The sequence below is a fragment of the Notothenia coriiceps genome, unplaced genomic scaffold (genome assembly GCF_000735185.1).
Source record: "Notothenia coriiceps isolate Sejong01 unplaced genomic scaffold, NC01 NC01_scaffold00037246, whole genome shotgun sequence".
Classification (NCBI taxonomy): Eukaryota; Metazoa; Chordata; class Actinopteri; order Perciformes; family Nototheniidae; genus Notothenia; species Notothenia coriiceps.
In genome coordinates, this window is record NW_011369947.1 from 15,456,938 (window position 1) to 15,481,921 (window position 24,984).

The 24,984-nt window shown below is 39.1% G+C and overlaps 2 protein-coding genes across 2 annotated transcripts in view; both read left to right on the top strand.

Annotated features, from left to right (window-relative positions):
* LOC104966470 (low-density lipoprotein receptor-related protein 1B-like) overlaps window positions 1-24,984 on the top strand; it is a 1,038,955-nt gene that overhangs the window by 716,362 nt on the left and 297,609 nt on the right. The gene's annotated exons all lie outside the window — the stretch shown is intronic.
* LOC104965888 (ribonuclease ZC3H12A-like) lies at window positions 16,065-23,491 on the top strand. The gene is made up of 6 exons (XM_010794924.1): window positions 16,065-16,149; window positions 16,980-17,402; window positions 17,881-18,020; window positions 20,982-21,216; window positions 21,303-21,409; window positions 21,524-23,491. The coding sequence occupies exons 2-6, from the start codon at window positions 16,987-16,989 to the stop codon at window positions 22,543-22,545; spliced, it is 1,920 nt and encodes a 639-aa protein (XP_010793226.1). The 5' UTR covers window positions 16,065-16,149; window positions 16,980-16,986; the 3' UTR covers window positions 22,546-23,491.

The following is a 24,984-nucleotide window of genomic DNA, read 5'->3' on the forward strand; positions in this document are numbered from 1 at the left end:
CCAACACCCACTCTCTCTTCTTTTATTCTGTCGGGTTGTAAAAGTTTTATATATCATAGGGAAGGAGGAGCGTCTATCGTATCAAAGCGTTGAAAGGCGATAAAGACGGGAGGGCGTTAAAGGGTGGCGTATTTATGTGTACTTTTGGGATGGACATAATTAGGCGTATTAGTTCCTAAAAATCGGGCGTATTGGTTCCTTAAATCGGGGCGTATTAGTTTCAAAAACGGGCGCAAGACCTCTATTCAATTAAACACATTCAATGTTTATTTATTGTAAAAGCAATTGGGCTATTTTAATCTCACACACACACACACACCTCCCCCCCCACACACACACACACACTTCTCCGCCTCATTCTGTTTTCATTTACTCGTTCGTTATCTGACCAGCTTCAATCTTGTAGGCTACTCACTTCGTTTCTTGTAGCCTCGAAAGGGTTTTGGAGGTTGATGCCTCGGTGAACGTGAGTTGTTTGGCTTTCTTGTCCGCAGCAGCAGAAAGCATTTTCGAATGTTTGAATGAATCAAAGTGGGTCATCACCGTCGATTTTCTCTTATGCTCCAAAACACAGTTGCACGGGGTGCAGAATAGTTCCCCCCCACTTTTTGCCCGTTCTTTAGTAGAAATGTTCGTCGGTAAATGAGATGGATTAGATTTTTTCACCTTGGTGTTTTCTCTATCGTGTGAGCTCAACACGTTCACTCTATACGGTGTTGTTTACCTTCTGTGATGCGCGAGCTGATGACGTCACGTCAAGACGAGTTAACTTTTTTTTTTTTCAACTTTGTGTGGAAAAATGCGGGGATTATGCGGTCTTTTGATAAATATGTGGCCTTTTAAAAATCTGCGCCATTTTGCTGATTATGCGGTAAATTCTGCGATCGCAGAATCGCGTTTTTCTGGAGGGTCTAGCTAGAGAACATGAATCAAAACCAAAGGAATACAACCCAGCAGAGCACAATGGAAAAAACTTAATGAAAGACATGGAATATGGCCAATAATAATCTACTGATTTTCATCTTTATATTTGGCTTCAATGCGTCCACTCACACTGTATGTTACACCCCTGTGATTAGCATGTCAGGCTAACGGTCTGAGGTGTTCTGCTAACTCCCTGATCAGTCAGTAGTCACTCGGCAAGTGTCATTATTTGGTCAATTGTCATTTACTTCTTAATCCTCAGAGTACTTGGTGCACCGTGATCTGTAATTATTTGTTATAATACCACGAAGCAAAAACAGCTGGCTGACAGCTATAATATAGAGCTATCACCCTTGATGGATGAACATGGAGGCTAAGCTGAAATTGTGGCGGGGAAAAGCAGAACAAAAGAAGAAAGAACATGAAAAAATAAAACACAAGGTCCTTGTAGAGAGGAAATGAATAAACCGTTGAAGAAATCTGAGATGATGAATGTAAAAAGGAAGATAGCTGGCACAGCAGGGCGAAGAGGAAGTGTGGCCGGGGAACAGGGAGGGAGGGAGGGAAGCAGAGGTGGTTTTTCAGGGGGAGTTGTCGGGAAGTTATTAGCTTGTTGACAGACTTCCTAATTACCTTGGGCCAAACAAAAGCGTGCAGCATGCTTATGGATTTATGTTGTCTCAGGTTCAATCCAGCTGTATTCTTTATAACATCAAGCTGGATCACATCAACATGAGTAACCTTTGTTAAATCTATTTGCAATACATGTATATTGTTATTATAGACTGTAAGATGGATGTATATGAAAGGGTTCCTGCCTATGTGGGTGTGTGCTGTAGTTTCATTAGCCAGGGCAGGAATGCTGATGAGGCGTGGCAAAAACAAGCTGATAAAATCGTAAAACATCCTGGACCGATGCCAGAGCTCAGGCAATTATATCTGAGAGAGAAGAAGGGGCAGGGAGGAGACGCGTGCCACTGTCTCAGACAAACTGCAGGAATGTGTTCATCCAACATGACAACTATTCTACTCTACTCTAATCTATTCAGTTGTCTTCTCCAAATGAGGTAGTGTGTAAGGACACACACATGTTTTCCAAATTAGCCTGTCAAGCTTGCAATTGATAGATCATTATTACATAGAATGAATAAATGCAGGTTATCCTGGTTGGTTGATTTTACATGCAATATTAAGGATTAAAAGATGGCTGTTCAACAGACAGAAATGTGTTCACATTTCTGAATCCTGATAGGGAGTTAAGATGCTAAAGAAATCTCATGATAAACCTACCGTAGTCTACGTTTGATGAGAGACACGCCACTAATGACAATAATGTAGGCATACTGCTGCTGTCAGTTGCTAGCCTAACTCTAACCTGTGAACGTTACCACAAAACTATAGGCATATATATTATTCATAACAGGTAATGTCAAAGCTATTTGAACTGCATTGTTGTAGTTTAGCTGCAATATAGGCTATATGTAACATCTAACATTTAAAAAAGTCACCTGTAATAGTTACCTTATTTAGGACTAGATGCCGTTTGCATGGTGGAGAGCAGCAAGGTGATGAAGGGACCTTTGAAGACAGCGCCACTGCAGCACATGCACACTTCTTATCTCATAATTATGACTTTTTATCTCATTATTTTGACTTTCGTATCTCATAATTATGACTTTTTATCTCATTATTATGACTTTCTATCTCAATATGACTTTTTTTCTCATTATTATGACTTTTTATCTCATAATTTCGACTTTTCTTATCTCATAATTATGACTTTTTATCTCATTATTTCGATCTCATTATTTCGACTTTCTTATCTCATAATTATGACTTTTTATCTCATTATTTCGACTTTCTTATCTCATAATTATGACTTTTTATCTCATTATTATGACTTTTTATCTCATTATTATGACTTTTTATCTCATAATTTCGACTTTTTTATCTCATAATTATGACTTTTCATGGGGATTTTATTTTTTTCAAGTGGCGGAAATGGGCTTCCATACATCAGAACTCACTGACTCTACTAAATAATATTTTGTAGCTATAATACTCAAAAAGCTGCCATGCTTGACCATTTTGCAACAATTTCAGACCCCTCAGTGTTTCCGTTCTGGATCTTATTATAGGACATTTATTTTCATTTCCATTACATTTGAGGTAAAAAGCTCCATCCCGACCCATTAGAGCTAAATTGGTTTTGATCATTTGAGAAAAGGATTTAAACATTTTTTTTTCCTTTCTTAATATATTCAAATAAAACGTTACGTTTTAATTTTATTTGAATTAATTTCTGTATTTCTATTTAATATCCATATATATTTTCATATTTTTTTTTTTTCTGTTGAAAATCTGTGCAGAAAATATAAAATCTACACCTGGAATAAAATAAGGCATGTATTGAATATTAAACAATTTATATATTTTAAAAAGAATTGCAGAACTGAATCCAAATAATTATTCAACCCTAAAAGAACATATTTCTAGATTAATACAATATTGTATTTTTTCGAGAGTTCAAGATCATAACTTAAACATTCAGTTTAATTTTCTGTTTTTGAAATATATATATTATATAACAAATAAAATATTGGCCCAGATTTAGCTCCATACAGATGCCTTTCACATTTTGTGAAGAAAATATAGGCTCAAGAATTCGACTAAAGTTACGTTTTGTAGTGTTTCCAATTCCACTTCTCCTCACTGCCTCAAGTTTTGACAGCAGTATGCATACCAAACTCTTGTGTCAACTAACGGACTAGAAAGACTTACTGTTCACAGATAAAGAACAAGAGGGAGAGGTGGGGGTTAAGCACACACCTGACAACACTGAATAATATGTTAACTCTGGTGGGAATGTACAACCCAATAATCAGTCCTTGATCACGTCCAGAGAGTAACATTCCCTAAAATTGCCTAAGATGATCTGTAATAGTATCAGGCAAAGCAGTGTATTAAGTGCTAATCCCCCTGATTTACAGATAATATCAGCGTGTTTACATCTCTTATCTTGAGTCTTACAGTAGCTAAGTGTCCCTCTCAGTTTTTAAGCTGCCACACTTGAAGGCACAGGGTTTCTGCAGTTCACAGAATAAATGTGAGACATTATCCCTGCACTCTCCCTGAATATCAGATTAGATCACTGTGCTCTTATCTCTCTACTTCCCCATCTCCTGTCATCTTGGCTGTAGGACTTGCTTCCTTTAGTAAAAGATTAAAGGAGAGTGTTGACCTAAAAACAACAGAAGGTCTCAGGAAAAAGGAGGCTGTTGAATGTAAGTTTGCCAAAACGTTGTATTTCTAAAACAAATTTCTTCTCTTGACTTACTTCAGCAGCAGTTTTATTTTTTTTAATAAACCAAATTAGGCACCCTATAGGTTGTATCTGCCGCTAACAAATTAAATGAATGGATAGGTGTTAAAAACATCATTCAAGTTCTAATCATAATCAATGAATGCATTTGTTAATTTATTATGACCATGGTTTTTGGATTTTTAAATTGTAAATGCTTATAGCAAGTCACAGGCATATCATGATAACAAAAAGAGAAAGAAAGAAAACGCTTATTAATTCAGACCAACTGCTCAATATTTAATTGTGGTTTACATTGTGGTTTACAACGAACATTGTATTTACATTTAATACAAATAATCTTAACAAACATGTCAAAAGGATTTGTTTTTAATAATAAGAATTAAATGTAAATACAATGTTCGTTGTAAACCACAATGTAAACCACAATTNAGAGGGGGAGGCTACTGTCCATGATCTCAGCCAGTTGGCAGCCTGGCTCCTGAAGCCCCACCCCACTGGGTGTGAATCAAAAATCTAACAGCTTAATGGCAACAGTCCCCCATGGAAGCGCTACTGACAGCAAAACTAATGCCCACACACACAGACGCAGCCCCCCACAAGGGCTTGTCAACGCCCCACCATTGAACCCGGGTATAAACTGGCAAAAGAAAGAAGGAAAAGAGAAAAGACAGCGTCGCAGTTTGAAAATGATGGCTGTTATTTCTTTTTAAAACATTTCCTCTAGTCATTTACCTCTACAACCAGCGTTATGGCTTCCGGATAATATAATTGAAAGACTGAGCGTATTAATTGACGGGAAGGAATATTTCAATATCAGCCTTGTAAACATAATATCAAGCACTTATTTCAGCTCTCGCAGCATAAGGGCCATTTTAACAATATGATTCACATCATTTTTATACTGCAATTACTAGTCAGTGCCGCCTCATGCTCGGTATGAAAACATCTGGTTTCTGTTATGTTTTGCACTCTTTTATTCAGGTGATGATGATTGGACAGATTGTTGTCTTTGTAAGCAGTTTGTTTAAATCTTTGTTATGACATCCCTCTGATGTACCACCATTTCCAGATCCATATTTTATAGTTAATCCAAATATTGTCCTTATTTACCATATTTTGCACCCTTTTAGAACACTTGAGTGCTGCCCACACCAACAGGCTTTGTTAGCGCCTTAAGTGAAAGCAAAAACAATGTAAGGTATGATGACAACATGCTCCAATACCCTCTGTTACACCTTCCTTAAGGCTGGCAAACAAAGAGGGAGGCTACACAGAGTTATATGCCATAAGTTGTTTATTTAACCACAATTAACTTCTTAAGCCCTGGGCCACACAAGGACGATAACGGTCGTATCTGCTACAGTTCACTATCAGATAGACGTTCGGCCACACGAGCCGACATGGAAACGCAGAAAAACGAAACGGGTCCAGGTGGGTAGATCTGCAAACAAAACGCTCTGGGGGAGCAAAGACGGGCTCCGTGTTTACGCCTATACGATCCATTTCCTGACTAACGTTGAAGAAATAGCCCCGGCTCTCCCCACCTCTCCTGCTCAGAGATCAGCTGCTGGGCTCTCAGAAGAGGGGAGGAAGAGAAGAGCTCCGTTTTTTACTATTACATTATTATATAGAGTTGTTATTCATTGGTTTTAAAGCTTAATAAATAACAAAGACCTTTGACCGAGTTACTTTTCTATGTTTGAGTTTAAACTTAACGGATATGTTGACAGCGGAAAAAAATCGGAAAACTGAAACTCCGCCGCCACGGTTCCCTTGTCCCTTGGAAGAGGCGGAGAGGTGGGTGTTTTTCATCTGCTTGGTGGACTACTGGAGAGATTTACAGGCAGCAGGAGGCAAACGCTTGCCTCCGGGGAGGGAGAAAAAGAGCCAGAGCGTCCACAGCAGAGATAAACAGGAAGGGCAACATGCGCGGAAGTGCTTCTTCGCTGGCTTTTGTGGCAGGAATACAGCGCCACTTACAGTTCCCGGCATATGTACTACAGCGTCTCCAGCCGCTTTCGAGCGGTCTAGGTGAACGGACACGTTTCTGGTGCCCGTTGCGTGCGGACGGAATACTTTTTCTTGATAACGATTGCGTCCGTTTGTGTTATCGTCTCGTGTGGCTCCAAGCTTAGTAAGTTGGATATGTAAAAGAATAAGATTGTCAGTCGTTTCAGACAGTGTGTGGACGTGTGAAGTTGCTGTAGGCATGTTGGATGGTGCACGAACAGGAAGAAGGCTGAGGTTGCTGCAGCAAGGCCAGATCAGAAGAAGACTGACCTTACCAGCTGGGCAGAATTTATGCCTTCTTGAAGCTCCGCCGTATGATTGGGCGGGCACAAACAGGATACACTTCCCAATAGGGAACACAAGACTTGCAGAAGGGGGGAGGAGTCGTCACACCCTCCTTTACAACATCTGGTCCTGTGATTTAACATGTGGCCCCTTTAATTGAGGATCGGCTGGCTTGCACAAAAAAGTTGCTTTAGTCTTAACCTTGTATCTCCGATTTGATGGTGTAACAAATTCTATTCACCTGTCAGATTACATGGTTGGGGGTCAGAGATAATGTTGCCAGCCTCAATATGTATTATTTTGACCATCTATATTGCATTTAGTTGTACAGTGTGTTGTGCCGAAGATTTGAAGGCTTGTCGGGGATTGAAGCCCTGTTCGGCGGGGCACGCGCAAAGGCTGACGTCATTTCAATGTATGGCTGTTTCGTCTAGTTTTCTAAGCGGAAAAACGAAATAAAACTAGGAGAATGCCAATTTCTGAAGAAATTGCTAGTGGGAATGCTTTATGCTGAAAAGCTGACGCTAAACTGCTATGCTGAAATGTAATGTGTAAGAAGAAAGTGAAGAATTTAGATTGAAATTATACATGAATACTGGGGGCTTGAATGTTGTGTGATGAGAGAAGAAAAGAAAGTAAAAAGGCTTGGAAAAGCAGCAGAATATTTGAACTGCAAACTATTGAACTAACTTGAAGGCGAATGATCTGTCGCCATGGCAACGGTATTTGATGACACCCCATAATACGCTTAGATATGTTGATGGCTGCATCGTTACCAAACCTGTGAAGTTTTCGGCTGTTTGGAGAATTTTCACTGAAGTTATGAGAAAACTGTGTTCCATGGCCAGCATTGTGTTGCCATGGCAACGTCATTTGAAGAAATCTCAAAACTGTCCCATAGATCTCTTCACGGCTGGACTGTTAGCACACATTTGAAGTTTTAGCACTTTTTGATAATTTTCATAGGAGTTACAGTATATATCGTGTTTTATTGCAAGGGATGCCATGGCAACAGCTTTTGAGGAAAACTCACTAATGGCACATAGACATGTTGAGGGCAGGACCATTAACCATTATCTGAAGTCTGCTGCTCTGAGCATGTCAGTTGGAGTTATGACATCATCGTGTTCCATTACACAGGTGTTTATATTTCAGATAACGAAGTGTCCAGAGATCAAAAGTTTCCATGGTCACTTCATGCCCTCAAGAGGCATTTTGTTTAATTTGTTTTGCTTCATTTTTTTTTTTTTTTAAAGCTACGAGATGTTTTCCTACGTTTCTCATGAAAAATTGTGTCTCAGGAATGTAGGGTTTGGGAATTATGGCAGTTTTAAATGAAAATATGAAGGCAAAATTAAATCTGTCCTCCACTCTAGCTGTGACATCACGCACTCTAAAATCTGAAGAAGGCCTCTTTACCAAGGCCTGAACAATGTTTAATATTTCTAAAAGTATGAATCAGATTTAAAAGTTGTTTAACACGAATGATGTCAGAAAGATGTGTAACATTTTAAAGTTGGAATGAGGTTTCTGAGTGAAAGTATGAAGGAACAGTTAGCAGATTTTTCAAATCTGAAGAGTTTCTCCATTGATCAGCATTCCCACTAAATTATTTACTCTGTAACATTTTTCGTATTGGAATAAACTTCAGTTTTTAGGTTTTATTCCACAGAACACATGGTGAAAGTTTAAGATGTGTTTTGTCAGTATACATGAAGTACTATTTTATAACACATTCTCTGTTGTTTAAGTGTCTGATACTTGATATCACATAAATGATATAGTCAGACACTGTGTTATTTCAAATCAAGCCTAACAAATAATTAGTTCAAACTGGCTTTACTCACTTGAATTGTTTGCTCCTTAGAATGTTATTTTCCTCTGTGGTTTTCTATGCAACACATTTTTTTATTGTAATGCCAATTACGTATTTTATTTATTTGTGTATTGTAAGGTGACATTGAATGTTTTGAAAGGTGCCCTCAAATAAAATGTATTATTGTTATTGTATCTGTGCCTCTCTCACCCTGTCAATAGGGAAGATCTGCACGGTTCTCTACAGCCCATGTTCAGCTGAACAGTTGGAACCCCCACTATAACTTTGTCAAGGGTGGTTGTACTGTCACCAAATTCACACTGGTGTTTGCTGTTCACTGTTCACCTATAGTTTGTGCACACAAAAGCATTTTACTCAGTGCTCAGCAGCTGAAAAACTAAAGAGGGGCTTCCACATGTGGCAGACCAAGTGTTGGTGCTGCCGAATTTGGAACCCTCACTATAACTTTGTCCAAGATAGTCGTACTGTCACCACAATCACACTGGTGTTTGCTGTTCACCTGCACACCTACCCTAACCCAAATTGTCTACATTTGTGGCATCTTCTCCATTGATTACATTAGGTTTGTAAAGCTAATTATAATACTAATACCAATAATACATTTGTATTGTTCTTAATATTAGTGTTCATCATTGTTGACATTGGTATTTTTGCCAATTTTTGAATTTATTATGCATGTGATGAATTGTTATCCCTGCAATCGTAAAATAAAGGTGAAATGTACATATATATTTTTTTTTATTATTCTTTGCCTTTCCAAAGCATTACATCATTATTTACAAAACACAAAAATAACTTAATGTAAAGTATTTATTTCACCTTTACTCAGAACTGCTTAAAAACCCGTGTCAGCCTGGTCAGCCTACATCATTAGTTGACAGCAAAACAATAAACAGCTGCACCACGTGTTCTGCTGAACATGGGCTCTAGAGAACCGTGCAGATCTTCCCCATTGACACCAGGATTAACCTTTTCTAAAAAAAAAAAGAACATCAACAGTGTGAGAGAGGCACAGATACAATAACAATAGTAAATAATTGATTTCGTTCTTCTGCTTAGAAAACTAGACGAACTGCCCAATAATTGAAATTACGTCAGCCTTGCGAACAGGGCTTCAATCCACGGCAAGTCTTCAATCTACGGCACAACACTGGCGTGCCCCTTTCTCTTATCATGACTTGCTTTTCTGGTACAACAAAACAACATTCAAAGATTATAATGTATTGTAAGCTATTGCTTATCATGAGAGCAGAAGTAATAAGCTATCACAATGTATTAAAGCGTTGTTTAATCAACAACAAAGCTACTAACACTGCAGGCTTGTGACAAACATTGACTGGAGTGAACAGCTGCACTCGCCAAGATGAGCAGTATCTCCAGCGTTCAGCAGCACCAGCTAGCCGACTGAGGTTTGTGTTATCAGTAACACTAACTCTGAGCACCGTCAGCAACAAACAGGAGTCCTGAGGGGAACAGGCATCAAAGTAATCACCCGATGTGTGAAAGAAGAGAGAAAAGCTGTCACACCAAAGAACAAATCCACCTCTTTTTCTCTATTTAACATCCATACAAACATTACTTATGTTGCCATAAAACACGATCCACCACCATGATAAACCCGTAACAATGATACAAGACCTAACAGGCATCAGCAGAATCTATCTTGAGCCGCACACATGGCACAATGCGACACCGTCATGATTTTCAATTTTGTTATTTTTCAGCATTGCTCCACAGTGCACATATTGTGCGACTGAATCACCACAATGTGAGCGAAACACTTCAGCAGAAACTCCAGGTTCTTTTTCCCTGAGATCCCAGGAGAGAATGCATTAATCCTCACAGTCTCCTTTCTAAGTGAAGACAGAGAGCAACAGCTGGGGGAGAGGAGCTCGGCTTTAAACAGTACAGACTGCAGGAGGTTCAGCCATCACTTCTTGTTGTGGATTCTGACATCAATAGTAATGAATACCTTGGAGCGTTGCCTGGCTGCCTGAGCATGAATTGCGTTCACACATGAGGCCGGCCTTTGGAAGCGGTTTTGTTTGTCGGTCTTAGTGTGTGCCAGTGACCATCTCTGTGTCCATGTGTACTTGTGATGTGTGCACTGCTGTGTACCTGTACGTCCTTCTGCACTGTTGTGAGCGTGCGCCTTTGTTGGAGCGGGTATGAGTAATATGCAGAGTAAAAGGAAGAACAAATGACCTAAACTGACAGGAACAATTAATCAGAGCGTTGTTGCTGCTCCTGGACGAGGATGGACCTCATGCTGAGGTTACACCTGCAAGCCAGTCAACACACAAGGATCTCTAAATGATCTATGGCCAGCTGGACCACATTTTTTTTCAAGCAAGTGTTTGCTTTGTTGTTGAATAGATAAAGACTCAGTTCACTCAGGGTACAAAATTGTATTTCCTCATGAAGAAAACAAGTTTTGACATAGAAGCCACAAATGGGTGTAAGTTCAGAGGTTAAACAATAGAAAAATGTGATGACAATACACACATGGGTTACATGCATAAAATAAGTGGACACAGGGACATAACTTATTGGTTTGAGGGCTATGGATAAAACATTTGGTTTTGGCTTTTTGGCCATCACCATCTTGGTATTTGGCCGTCACAATCACAAGGTTTTCCTGCCCTAAAACACACTGTATGACGTTGTCGACTATCTATTTTACTCCAAATGGGGCCATAATTTAATAAATCAAAATCATGCCATATTGAAAAACACTTCAAACTAGCCCCTCTGTACATGCTTATTCAAATTCCTTGCTCTATGATAGTCTTTCTACTCCAAAGATCGTTAAAGTCAGCAATCATGAAAGCCATTCCTGTGTTCCTGTTCTTGCTCTGAGGGTACATCAAACGGATCTGCATCACAACATGCCCAGCACTTTCATTTTGAAATGGACATACACATGACACTTCAGGTACAAAAGGTTTTAGATTATATTTCTTCTGATTCAAAATCTCTATATGAAGAAATGGATCTGTTTTGTCCAAAGCTTGATTGTATTTTTGTTTAAGTGTATGCCTCCTGGGCAATAGCTTTATATGTAACTACTCTTTGCAGGTTGACCCTTTTTGTTTTGGGGTTGGGAGTGGTGGCAATGTAGTTCCATTGTAAAATATATATATTGATTGTAGCACCAATCTTATTAAGTTACCTTTCTATTAAGTCTGTATGTTTCGCAGTGTGGCAATGACTCGACATATGGTCAGTAAAAATAATATCTTAAAGAGGCACAAGAAATAAAAAATTGTAATTGATTGATGGCCAGTAAGAAGGTATATAATCCACTCACATTTAGAGAAACCAGTCGGTGTATGTGATGTGAGGATTAATGAAAACGCTTCAACAGTATATCACAGCGGGTGGATGTCTATGATCAGCAAACTGCAGTATTCACTCATTTGTCATCACATCCTGCTCAGAGAATTCAGTTGTCACTAATCAAAGCAAATGTAATTAAACATAGGGTTAAAAACCCGGGCCCTATCCATTCCACTGCTCTTTTGTCTGATCTTGTCCGATCAATCAGTGCTTCAGCCACGCAGCTTTAATGCCTTCTCTGAAACCCCACACAATACCAGGGGGGTCCTTGCTTGCTGATCTATGTAGGACAAGCAGAGGGTGTCTAAAGTAATAAATGAACAAGATGAATGTGGGGGATATGTTAGTTTGAAAGCTCTTGTCACTGAGGGTTTGTCGTCCGGCTGAACAAAGGGTGGACCCGTCCTGTCTGATTTACTTTAGATTCAAACACGGCTAAATTGGAAATCGTGAATCACTTTGACACCATTGGCGTAAGATGGATTACTCCAGTTAAAGGCTGCCTTTTCTTTACTTTGGTTATTTTTAAGGAAATCATACAAAAATTAATTTAGCTGGCCCGGGCAGTCATCGAAAAAGGGAAAGCAAAAGGGAGGCTGGCACTGAGGCACTACAAAGCTGGTTTTTATCAGCACTGCACTGTCCCAGAGACATCCAAAAGCTCTCAGCAGCACAATGAGCCTGGCTGAATATTTGATCAACTGTCTCGGGTTTAACAAGCCTTGCCAAACTACACCTGCCTGGAGGAAAAAGATATGCCTTTGAGAGGGGCAATGCCTCCACCCAAGATGTTAAGGAAATAAGCGTTTGATGTTCACAATACCCAATCTGGACTAATCTCGTCCGATCTTGAGCACCTGGATTCTCAGCAAGGGTTGACATTTGCATTACTGAACAAAAGCTTTTTGGATGCCAATGATGGCTTCCAATATAATCTTACCACACAATTATAAAACAATACACAATGCTAGCTGGAGCTTTTGTAGATCGGATTAAATGCACTTGAAATCTCACCAGTACAAAGTTGAGACTTGACGTTTGCTCTCTGTATCTTTCTGTGTTTTAGTCTGAGCTTGAATGTATGTGTGGTTTCATGTGTGTGAGCGTGTGTGAGCGTGTGTATTCACCCCAACTCATCGTGACTGGTTGCAGCTCATTGCCCTGCAGTAATATCAGGCCTTGCAGACACCTGGGGCCGGTGGTGTGGCCCTCAGAGGAGGCAACCGCCTGGCAACCGGCCCTGATTACTTTCTCCACTCTCCGGAACTCAACTCTGTATATGCCATTAACCAGCTGCACGCCGTGTGATCCCAACTCGACCATGCCATCAACCCTGTACACAAAGGGTTGTTTACAAACGTGCGCGCGCGCACACACACACACACACACACACACACACACACACACACACACACACACACACACACACACACACACACGTACTAACTTACGTAATATAGTATGTACTACTACGTAAGTTAAGAGGCCTACTGAGACCACAACCATTTGCAGACCAACGTCTTCCATTAACTCTGCATTGAGTGTGGACTGTGTTCACATGAAGCGTGGGTGACATCTAGTGGCCAACTTATAGAACAATCAGGCATTAGTGTAAAGGGTTGTTGCAGTGTGTTATTATTACAGATATAAACAGGGTTAAAAAGGCTAGGAAGATGCCCTCAAATTTAAAATATGGAGGTGTTTCAATATGATTTCAGTATGGAGGCTACAGTATGGTTTTGCATTACCCAGTTTGGGAGACAATGTGTTGGTATTAACCTTTAGGATTTGGTCAGATTTACTGTATTTCCTCTTACATGTGGTCCCACTGGCTCCATTCTGTATTTGTAAAAGTTATATTTAGGATGGCAAAGTCATAAATGTTTTCAATATTGTAAAACGTATTTATGGGAGTAATTTATATTTGAGTGTGAGGCAGTAATTTAAAGACAAAGACATGTACAGTTTATTTAGTGGCGTGTGTGTGGGTTCAGTTACATCGCAAAATAGCCTTACCCAATGTTTGACCTATTAATACATATAATATGACTCATTTGGGTTTAATACTGGTAGTGCTTTGTTAAATAAAACTGTCGTCAACAATGGATGGAGTTACCCTATTCAGAGAATTGTATTCCTATGTGTCATCTGAATGGATTGTTATTATTAACAATGCATTATTGTGTGTTTGCCATGATCCTGATAAGCTCTGGGTGGAGCCACAGGTGAACTTAATCTGCCCTGAATCAGTGTTTTTATAACATCGAAGAGGAAACATTTTTCTCTTTGCTTTTCCACTAACCCAACCATGTTCCATGTTCCATGCTTGTTACGTGTGTCTAAAGGTGAGCTATGGTTTATCAGTTTGATAGTGCTGTTTGTTAAGCCATTACTTAATGAGCATACATTCATTAATGTATGATCAGTGTTTGGGATGCTGCTTTGAAAGCCAACAACAAGCTGAACTACAGAAAAGATAGGGAGAAATCCTGTTTGGTTAACTAAGGCTACAATGTAGAAGTGATGTGAAATTATAACAAAATAAAATATAAACAAGTCACATGGCAGCTAATAATACGAATCATTATTCAGAAAAATTCACGTTTGTTTCCATAGGTCATACATAAACCAAAAAATATAAGATACCCCACATAACAATTATATAAGTTGAACATTTGTTTGCCTGTTTGAGTTATGAAACATCTGATTTATTTAGTATTTACAACCAAAAGAGTGTTAAACGTACAGCCTACCTTTTTACAGTGTATGGACAGTCGGAAACGTTTATTAATAGCGATCAAAATGGTTAATAGAAAAGCAAGAAACAGTAGTATACAAATCATTATGTACTATCCTTTTATGGCCTTTTTTTATAGTTTCAAGAATGACATACACGAAAATGGCTAAACTACTGGTTTAATGAAATGCAGTTCACAAAGAAAATTGGAGAATAATTAGTATCATGAGTTAATACATAGAAACTATGACTGTGTAAACACATCACTTAAAGTTAAAGGAGGAAGTTCACATCAGGATAAAGTCCCTCGCTCTCTCTGACTCTGCTTCATCATGTCTGACACTTCCTCTACAATTACGAAACACCTCAAACAAACAGTACTTTAATCATGTGCTGTTGAGAAGTGGGTTGTTTTTTCCAACTGTTTACAATACAATTTCTGCCAAAAGTTTTTTAATTAGCATTATATGTAGGCCTACCTCAAAATACTCACTTACATATTAAGTAAGATTTCCACACCTGCCACATAAAAAACCAGATACATACAATATTATAATTATGTCACCATTTTCATTTTAAAGAAAGGTGTATGACTAAATTGTGATTTTTGCAATTGCATTTTTCATATATTTCTCAATTAATCTTTCTAAGAGTATAATTTACAATTAATATTTGTATCAATTTAAAATAATATAATATGGCTTTTTCACATTAACAAAAATCAGAATACTAAAAAATAAAAAATACGTTGGATGGATTTTGTCACTATACCCTGAATCCACAAGGGGGCGTCGTATATATGTTTTTTCTTTCGCAATATGAAAAGTAGAAGAGGGGATTCACATATATTTAATATAGGTGTAAGGTTACTCTAAAAAAAACGAGAGAAGTTTTGTTCCAGTAACAAACTTTGAGCTTAACTCCAACACCACCAACCATTTTATAATATGCCCCAAACTAATGGTTCCTCACATGAATCAATCTTCCCATCATCACAAAGTTTAATTCATACAAGAGGTCAATCAAAATGTATTATAAACTAGTGAACATCATACATCCCAAATATAACCTCAGTATATTATACATATTGTTTAATCTTTTTTTAATCAAAATGTATTATAAACTAGTGAACATCATACATCCCAAATATAACCTCAGTATATTATACATATTGTTTAATCTTTTTTTAATGATATTTAAATGAAATAAATTAGTTTTTTATATTTTTAATTTGGTCTGATGTGATTTTAATTGTGGTTGCTACATCTATAATACTTCAATCAGATTCCTTGCTTTCATTTGTATTTTGTTTTATTCCGTATTTCGCCTGAAGGGTCAACAGCAACAACAAAGACATACTAAAACTACACACTCACACACGCACGCACGCACACACACACACACGGAGTGAAAGGAAATAACCGGTGTACTACTGCGTTACTGACTGACAGCCAAAGGAAAAGCAACACCTTATCTTATCTCTGATATGCAAATATTTCAAGGCTCAGCATGCCTCCGTCAGCAGGAGGAAAGGGGAAGAAATTATTCTCTAAGAGGGAGGCGCTAAAAAGTCTGAACCGTGTCAAAGTTACTGTACATCCAAACATTAATGGGACTTGTGAGGGATTTCTGACTGACTGAGAGACTTCTGCGGACATACAGGACACGAGGAGACAGACACGAGCAGTCAAGGTGAGTTTTCGGTTTAACTTTTGTTCACGGTATGAGATGTTACCCAGAATGCCTGCCGGTTAGCAGCGGAAATATCCCGTTGGAAAACGTACCTGAGTCAGGTAATCCTCCTTGTAGGGTGTGTATTTGTCGTTTAAAAGTATCATAGCCGAGAAAGGATACGGTGAAGCGGCGTAGAGTTTCCTGTTGTTCAGATGTCACTTTTTAACATGAGGGGGAAGCAAGTTTTACAGTAAAGTCTAAGCACGGCCCTCATATACCTGGAACTGTTTGGTAGGTGATGTGAGCTATTTGCATGTTATTTTAATCTCTCATTCTCAAATGTGGCAAAATACACTTTTAAAGACATAGACATACAATTCATTGTTATTATGTGGAGATTAAGTATATTCGTACACCCACATAATAACATAAAAGCCAAATGATTATTATGACAAGAGTATGAAGAAGTGATGGAAATGATTGGTAGACCTTTACATTAAATTATTTATGAAAATACTTCATTTTACAAAAATAAGTAATTTCAAGTATTAAGTGACATTAGTTTTATATTACGTTAATCAGCCTATTATGTTCTTGATCAATCAATAATAGTTTTGTCTATAAAAAAAAAATCTGTATCCTTGAGCAGAATGGTGGTGAAATGTCTTGTGTTGCCAAACACTCACAAACAAAATACAAAATGTACTTTAATATAATACTAAGAACATTCAAATCAAAATGATGATTAATGGACCTCGCATAATTTGGAGGGGGGGTGTATAACATGATACAAAACTGGATTCAGTCAAATAAACATTTAACCCTAATTAAATGTAATTTTCCTCCAGTCAGTCCATGAGTATCCACCACGTCTTCTATGCTGATGAAAAGAGGCCCAAATGCTCCAGGATGGATCAGGCACTTCCCAGCCAGAGCCCAGCGTCCAACCTGCTGGAGGCCGACAGCGAGGAGCTGAGTCTCAGAGTGGACTTCTTCAGGAAGCTGGGGTACTCCTCAGCAGAGGTTATGGTTGCTCTGAAGAAGCTCGACCTGAACACAGACACTAACTCGGTGCTGGGGGAGCTGGTTCGGAGCAGGACCGGCACGGCACCTTGCGGCTCCGACAGCGAGGACAGGAGCCAAAAAGACCCTCTGCTGCCCCCCAGTTGGGCTGTTGGACCCTCCCGAATCACACAGAAACCAGTGGAGTGGAATCATTCAGATGCGGGATTGAGACCTATTGTTATTGACGGCAGCAACGTTGCTATGAGGTAATCTAAAGCTTTTTTCTTCTTTTATTGGATTAATTATTATGATTTAAATCCTAATTTACAAACTACAACATAAATATGACGAATAAAGCAAGTTTCGTTAACCCTCGGCCTGTCAATTGTTTGTGGAATTTAGTAGAATCAATCATTGCCTTGTTGTCATTCAACCCTGACCCTGAAACATACTTTGTTGTGTCACTTTAAAATGGGCGTTTACCACCTTGCCTGTGCATGTCTTTTTTTCAAAGACACTGCTGCAATATGCAAATTCTAGGGACACACCTATAAATCTCCACCCTCCAATACGTTGTTGTAAAGGAAGTTCCCTTCATGATATCCCAGAGGGAAGGTTTCCTCTGAAAGAACATTTGAAGGCGTGTGTTGTTTACACAGATCAATGGAATTTGTACTTCTCTCTTTCAATTTATTTATATTCAAATGATTTGAGCTCATCCAACCCGACTTCTTTCTTTTACAGTCATGGCAACAAGGAAGTGTTCTCATGTCGAGGCATCCAGCTCGCAGTAAACTTCTTCTTGGACAGAGGTCATAATACCATTACCGTGTTTGTCCCAACTTGGCGCAAAGAGCAGCCCAGACCTGATGCCCCGATAACAGGTGAGGATCCTATAAGTGTACAACCAAGCAGACAGATACTACTGATGTTGATGTAGCCAACAAACCCTTCCCAGTCAAAGCAGAAACAATCACATTGATTAAGCCATGACCAAGTAGAGGATGATCTTTTTTCATTTGAATTGCTTGAACCTTGAAGTCATAAACATTAGGGGCCAGCAGGTCAACTAGGCTAACTAGGTGAGGTTAGGCCACAGGACTGGACTTTGTAATCTTAGCATACAGGAGAGAGTAGAGGGGCACATCCCAAATCACTTCGCTCAGTCGACTCACTTGAGTTCAAAGATGTAGTCACTGTTTTTTTTATCTAAGTGGCCTGATTACCATTCAAATGCACTTGAGTGTATACAAAAGTAAACAAAACGCATCTCTAATTACCAAAGCCCAACATTTTTGCGGCTTATCTGAATTTCAGATTGTTTCTTTTCCATGCTGTTATTTGGTTCAGTACAAAACTAGCTTTATAGCTCAATAGAGCAACAGTCTATTAATTTAATGTGTACGAAAGATTTTCTTCGGCTTAGTAGCTCTTTTGCTAAAAGCTACAGATTTGCTCACTGACAACGTTGATCAATACAGTCGTTTCAAAATGTGTTCAAAATGATTTGTTCATACATGTTCTGAACATCTATTGGAGATAGTAAACCAATAAATAAATAATTAAAGTCTGTTCAGTGAGGAATACACAATCTGGGCTGTATGCCAGAGTGCATAGCTTGCAGTTAGAAATTGTGGTTATGCTTATATCAAATTTACCTAACACAGACAAAATATTTTGTTTGCATTTTGTAACTCTTATTGACTCACTGCCAATAAAAAGGTAGTCTAGAGAAACCGCAATTTCAATGATGATCCGATGTAAGAGCTGCTAAACGCTGGTTAGCTTAGGTGAGCACGGAGATGCCAAACAGGAGAAAACTGTTAAGATTAAGGTGTGAATATATAAATGGGATATTTTACAAGGGACTTAGTCTCCACAAAAGAAATAATTCAACACATAATCCTCATGTAAATGAATTGTTTTTTTACACTGTGTTTGGTTAGATTAAACAAACAAGATGTAATGAGTCAGGTTTAGTGTTGTTGTGATTTTCCAAAATGTTTATCCCTTCCTTTAACTATTCAGAAACGAGTCGTTCTTTTGCATTGTCTGTGTGATGTATAAATGTGACATTTAAAGGGGACCTATCATGCTAAATGCACTTTTTGATGTCTTTTATACATATTAATTATGTGTCCCCGGTGTGTCAGGGAACTCACGCAGCGTCAGAAAATAAAACCCTCTCTCTTTTCCTCCGTACCCAAATCTCTAAAAACGGGGCTACAACGGAGCTGATCCAGATGTACGTCCGATATGACGCAATATCGGAAATGTAGGCTGGCTTTACACCCACAGCCCAATCAGAAACGTTGCTATCAGAAACAATGCCCGACTGTTTTGGACGTAATATGGTCGGTGCATGTTTACATTAGCATCGCTAACACTCAGAGCTAACCTGTACTGGAGAGCATGTGTGTGAAGAAGCAGGAAATAAAAAGGAACTCACCTTGTGGTATAACCGGCAAGAGAGAAAGCCTTTGAGCCCTGTTTCAGAAATAATCCTTGATAATCCATGACATGGCGTTTCATCACCGCAGTATTTGCCGGTAGAATCTCCCGCATGAGCTCAGACCCTCCTTTTTTTAAATAAAATTTCCTTTTTTTAAAGCTTTATACCTCAAATCAGCACTTTTAAAACAGGAAGTGAAATAGAGGGATATGAGGCATGGCTAGAATGGGTGATCTGTTTGGTATTTTGAGCAAAACACTTCATAGACATGTTTTTTATTTATTTATTTTATATATCTGAGACCTATGCTATTGCCTAAAAATAGCATGATAGGTACACTTTAAATCTCCCCATGAAACTGGAGCTGTAGGTATGCATTTTGCTTTATCTGTGAAGCAATACCAAATTATCAACAAGCCAATGTTTCAATGTTCAATGTTAAAACACTGAACTCGTGCTAAAGCCATTGGGCAACAAATTAAATATTGGGCAACAGGTTAACCCAATTGGCTGCCAACTGATGTTTCCATATGCTGATAATTCTTTGAAGCAATAGTTTCTTTGTTGGTTCATCTGTGTGATAATCTCTTGCAGAGGAACACAGTGAACAGCTCTACATTTCAGAGAGCTGAATCACTGACCTTTTTGGGTGTATCTTTACAAAGCAGATCCATATCATATCTACACTACCCCATCTCAAACCACAATAATAAAGGGTGGAACATCCTTACAAAAAACCCTGTGGCTCTCACGAGTTAGTAAGTGTGAGCCTGGGTGGAGCAATCCAAAGGTTCTATTTTCAATCTGTGAACAAGGAAGTAAAATTCAGCCTGCAATTATTCCTGGAAAAACCCCAACAGGAAGTACAGCTGTGTTTTTTCCACACCTAGTGTACTTAAAGAGCTTAGGTGAAGACAGTCTACCTGAGAGACACTCAGTTAGAAAAGTGGCTTTATTGTCTGAAAAGTAGTTGTTCAGGCATACAAAACATCCAGCTTTCATGAGACGTGGCCTCTTGTTCATTCATTTAGATTTTATGGTTCATTTAACTTTTGAATTACCTAAAAGGCACTTACGTATTGTGTTTTTACTCATATGTTGTACCTAGTCATATTACAGGTAGAGTAAAATGATATAATGTACATATTAGATAGTTATGTTTGTACAGGTGATACTTTGTTTTGACGTTTGTTTCCTATATTTGATTGTTGTGGCTTTGTAAAATGCTCAGTGGTTTATGTATCTTGTACGTGTAGTTTTGGAACATGGCAAAGTGTGTCATGTTACATAACAAAGCTATTCTCTTTACTGTATGTGCCATTCAACAAATAGGGGAGAACATGTACCTGCTACTCTCCACAGCCATTTCAACAGTGATTGTTTGCACTTTCAGATCAACACTTTTTGATGGAGCTTGAAAAAAGGAAAATATTGGTCTTCACTCCATCGCGCCGTGTTGGTGGTAAGCGGGTGGTTTGCTATGATGACCGCTTTATCGTCAAGGTGGCATATGAGTCGGATGGAGTGATCGTATCCAATGACACCTACCGTGACCTCCAAGGAGAAAGACCTGAGTGGAAGAAATGCATCGAGGAGAGGCTTCTCATGTTCTCCTTTGTGAATGACAAGTAAGCAACAGATAATCGTGCAGCACCCAGCTGATTTGTCTCAAATAAAGAAAGAAATCAGCAATTTATCATTTTTTTCCCCCCAGGTTCATGCCCCCAGATGACCCTCTGGGTCGCCATGGCCCCAGTCTTGACAACTTCCTTCGGAGAAATCCTCTGCCTACAGAGCAGAAGAGACAGCTCTGTCCTTATGGTAAGATTTGATAAGCACCGAGCTCCGCTATTTTAAGATTTGGACAAGGAAGTAAACTGTATCCTAAATTACATGACCTTTAACTTATTTTTGTGTGTCTGTTGTTTTCCTCAGACAAAAAGTGCACTTACGGCATCAAATGTAAATTCTACCATCCAGAGCGGTCGAACCAGTCTTACCTGTCCTTGGCGGATGAACTGAGAGAAAAAGCCCAGATTTCTACTGTAAAAGAAGAAAGAAATGCCAGATTATCACCCAGGCAGCACCAGTCCGATCCTGCTCATAATGCCTTTTCCTATCCTTTAGACTCTACCAAAGAGCACACAAGAGACAGGCAAAGTCCTTCACATCCCAGTCAGGTTTGTGAAAATACACTGCTGTACTGGGAGGATCAGAGAAAAAGTCCTAATCAAATGCCCTGTCCTGTAAACCAGTGTCACACAGATTGGCCTGGGATGCACTCCATGCCCAGTCAATACTATGCCAACGTCTCTCACGAGTACCTTGATTCTGGCCTTGGCTCTTATGACAGTCAGTACTCTGACTATTCGCATTGCCTCAGTAACCCCAACAGACCCAGGCTCCAGCAGCAAAGTGCCCACGCCGGACCCAGACAGGCCCCAGTGCATTTAGAGAACAACAACAGCAGCCAGTCTTGCAGGTGCTGTTCCCATGTAGGCCCCTCAACAGTTTACCAGCAACCTCATGGAAACCCAGACTGCAAGGGTCATTCCCAATATGACAGCTACCCTCCTCAAATGTTCCCGCCTAGTGTGCCTCCCCAAAATAGCCATCAGCATTACGGTGGAGCCCAGCATCATCAGCAAAGTTACTGGTCGGATCCATTTCAGGGGTTGCCCCAAGCCAGGACACCGTGTAGTCTCCCCTCTTCGGCCCACTCCTCACACTCCAACAGCGGCTCTTACAAAGGCCAGCAGTACCACTCCTGGGGCCCAACGCATGGATCCCCCGATGCGTTTGACCCACAAAAAAGGATGGATCTCCGCAAGAAACTGCAAGCCATCTTCAACCCCAGTCAGGTGGATACCGTCATGGAAATGTATCCTCATGTGACGAATGCGGAGAAACTGGCTGCAGAAATCCTCAACCTGAAGGCTCAGAGAGGGATTTTCTGATAATCCTCTGATGATTTTCTACCTTTGCTTTCTTTTAAGTCAGAACTACCATAACATTTGTGTTGACTCTGTCAAAGCAAACAAGGATTTTCTTGAAAAGCTTAATTGTGTCGATGGATACGATAATACTTTAATGGTCAGATCAAGTCGGAAATTTGACTTGCATCACAGCAGCTACATGTGTAACATCAACATAGACACATATCGAGACACAATACATAACAGCACAATCACTGAGAGAAAACATTTTCAATGTCCCTTTAGCGTGCATTTGATCTGGGATGAATGATCATGATCGTGATTAAGCATTTGAATATGTTTAACTAAGTTGCCAATGCAGAAGTGCAAATGTGCCTTCCTATTTATGAACAGTTAAGACATCTGTTCAATGTATGTGTATGACATTATAGTCAAATGTGACCTTGTGATCCAATCATTTGGATGAAATGTGTCACTTTACCAAAAAAAGTTAAGCCTAGTGCTTCTAGAGTTTTGACTGTTGATGCATATTGTGTCAAATGTTATATATTTTAATCTATTTCCAAAAAAAGTTCTCATGCAATAAGAAATGGCTGTTTAAAGTTTTATTTTTGTATTTTTTATTTCACTCTAGTTCTCCAGAAAATTGGGTTTTTCTATATTATACCTGAGAAATAAGTATGTTGTATTTTTTAAGCTTTAGCCACATTAGGCTGGTTGAAGCTGTATCCCCGATCCAAAATGTTATTTATAATAAATGATAAGGAACAAGGAAACTGTGAAGACTTTTATAGAGTGAAGGCGAAAGTCATTTCCCTGTGTGTCATCAACCTTTCCCGTAAATCTGCATCAGTTTCATGAAACACTCCCGGAACAAGTGTTGTGTAAATATGTTCTGTTGGATCAATTTACAGTTAGCTTGTCTTAAAAAAAACATATTAAAAATAAAAACATGTCATGTATGAAATGGAGTGTCGTACTTTTTTTATCTTGGCTAATGCCTCTGTGAATAAGTTTCTAAAGTTTAACAGGAACTTAATATTGGCAAATACTTTCGCTTACATCATACCACATTGCCTAAGATCTTTCACCAAACTCCCTTACTCAATTTCACAAGTAGGTCTCTTACTTCAATCATTTTTCTTAAAAGTCTGGAGTTTTACAAACTGAGTAATGTTCACTGATGTTGCAAGCTGAATAAAAAAACGGCCTGAGGGGGGGGGGAGGTCAGACTGCTTGTGTGTTTCTATGTTCACTTATATTAAATACTTATCGAATTAACACAGTTTGTGGCTGCTCTTGAGTTCCTGTTGATTTACACAGTAAGCTTGACAACTATATGATTGATTTTGATTACATTTCGCACAGACTTCAGTTTACCTCTAGAAACACTGTCAGGATGGATTACTTGGAATTTGGGTGAACACATTCATGGTCCCCAGAAGAGGGATAGTAACTCTAATCTCCTGACAGCATTGGTTTTCAACCAAATACCTGAAACACTAATGACGTTCCCATCAGTCCCTACTGTACTTCAGTGATATTTCTGTGTTTGGTAATCAGCACATTTGATCATGTTTTCAGGCTAAAATAACACAATTGTGGTAAAAAATCCCTACTAAACACAAACATGTTAACATTGTGAGCATGTTTAAGTGTTTGGCTTAGGGCACATGCGTCAAACTCAAGGCCCGGGGGCCAAATCAGGCCCTTGGTGGATTTAATTTCGGCCCGCAGGATAATTACTATTAGATCTGGCCCGCCGGTATTTTGCACGCACACCTTCACTCAATCCTGAGGATTTCCTCCGCTCAGAGCCTGACCCCAAACATTGATGAACTTGCACCCAAGATGAGATGCCAAGTATCTGCTTGAGCTAGCATCACAGAGCAGAACACTGAGTTTCAATGGATGTTTCCTTCTGCACTTTTTTTCTTGAGACAACAGGGCATGTTTGTTTTTTTCTTTGTGGGAAATTGTTTTTTTGAAGCTGTTGTTGGCCTGTGGAAAAATGTAATCATAAGAAATGACTCTGCAGATAGAGCCATAAGAAATTAATGAAATTAATGTAACTTTATTAATTATTAATGTTTAATGTTGTTTTTATAGGCAATCATTTAAGCTTTGTTAGTTCCAGGTTTAAGTTCATTTCAATAAGTTTTGCAATAAACATTCCGGCCCTCGACTAGTACCGATTTTTTAATTTTGGCCCACTGTGTATTTGAGTTTGACACCCCTGGCTTAGGGCATGAAGCAGATTTTGTGCACAGGGCACAACCTGTTTGTGTGACCTATGACCAAGGGCTGTCATCGTTGAAGTTTTTCAACCAAACATGTCCTTGCTCTCATTTTTCAGTGGGACTAAGACACTGTATGGCCTGTTTAGTGAGAGGACTAATCCACCGACTAACTCAACAAAAGAACAGCCATTTATTTCTGCGAGTCCAACATTACTGTGTA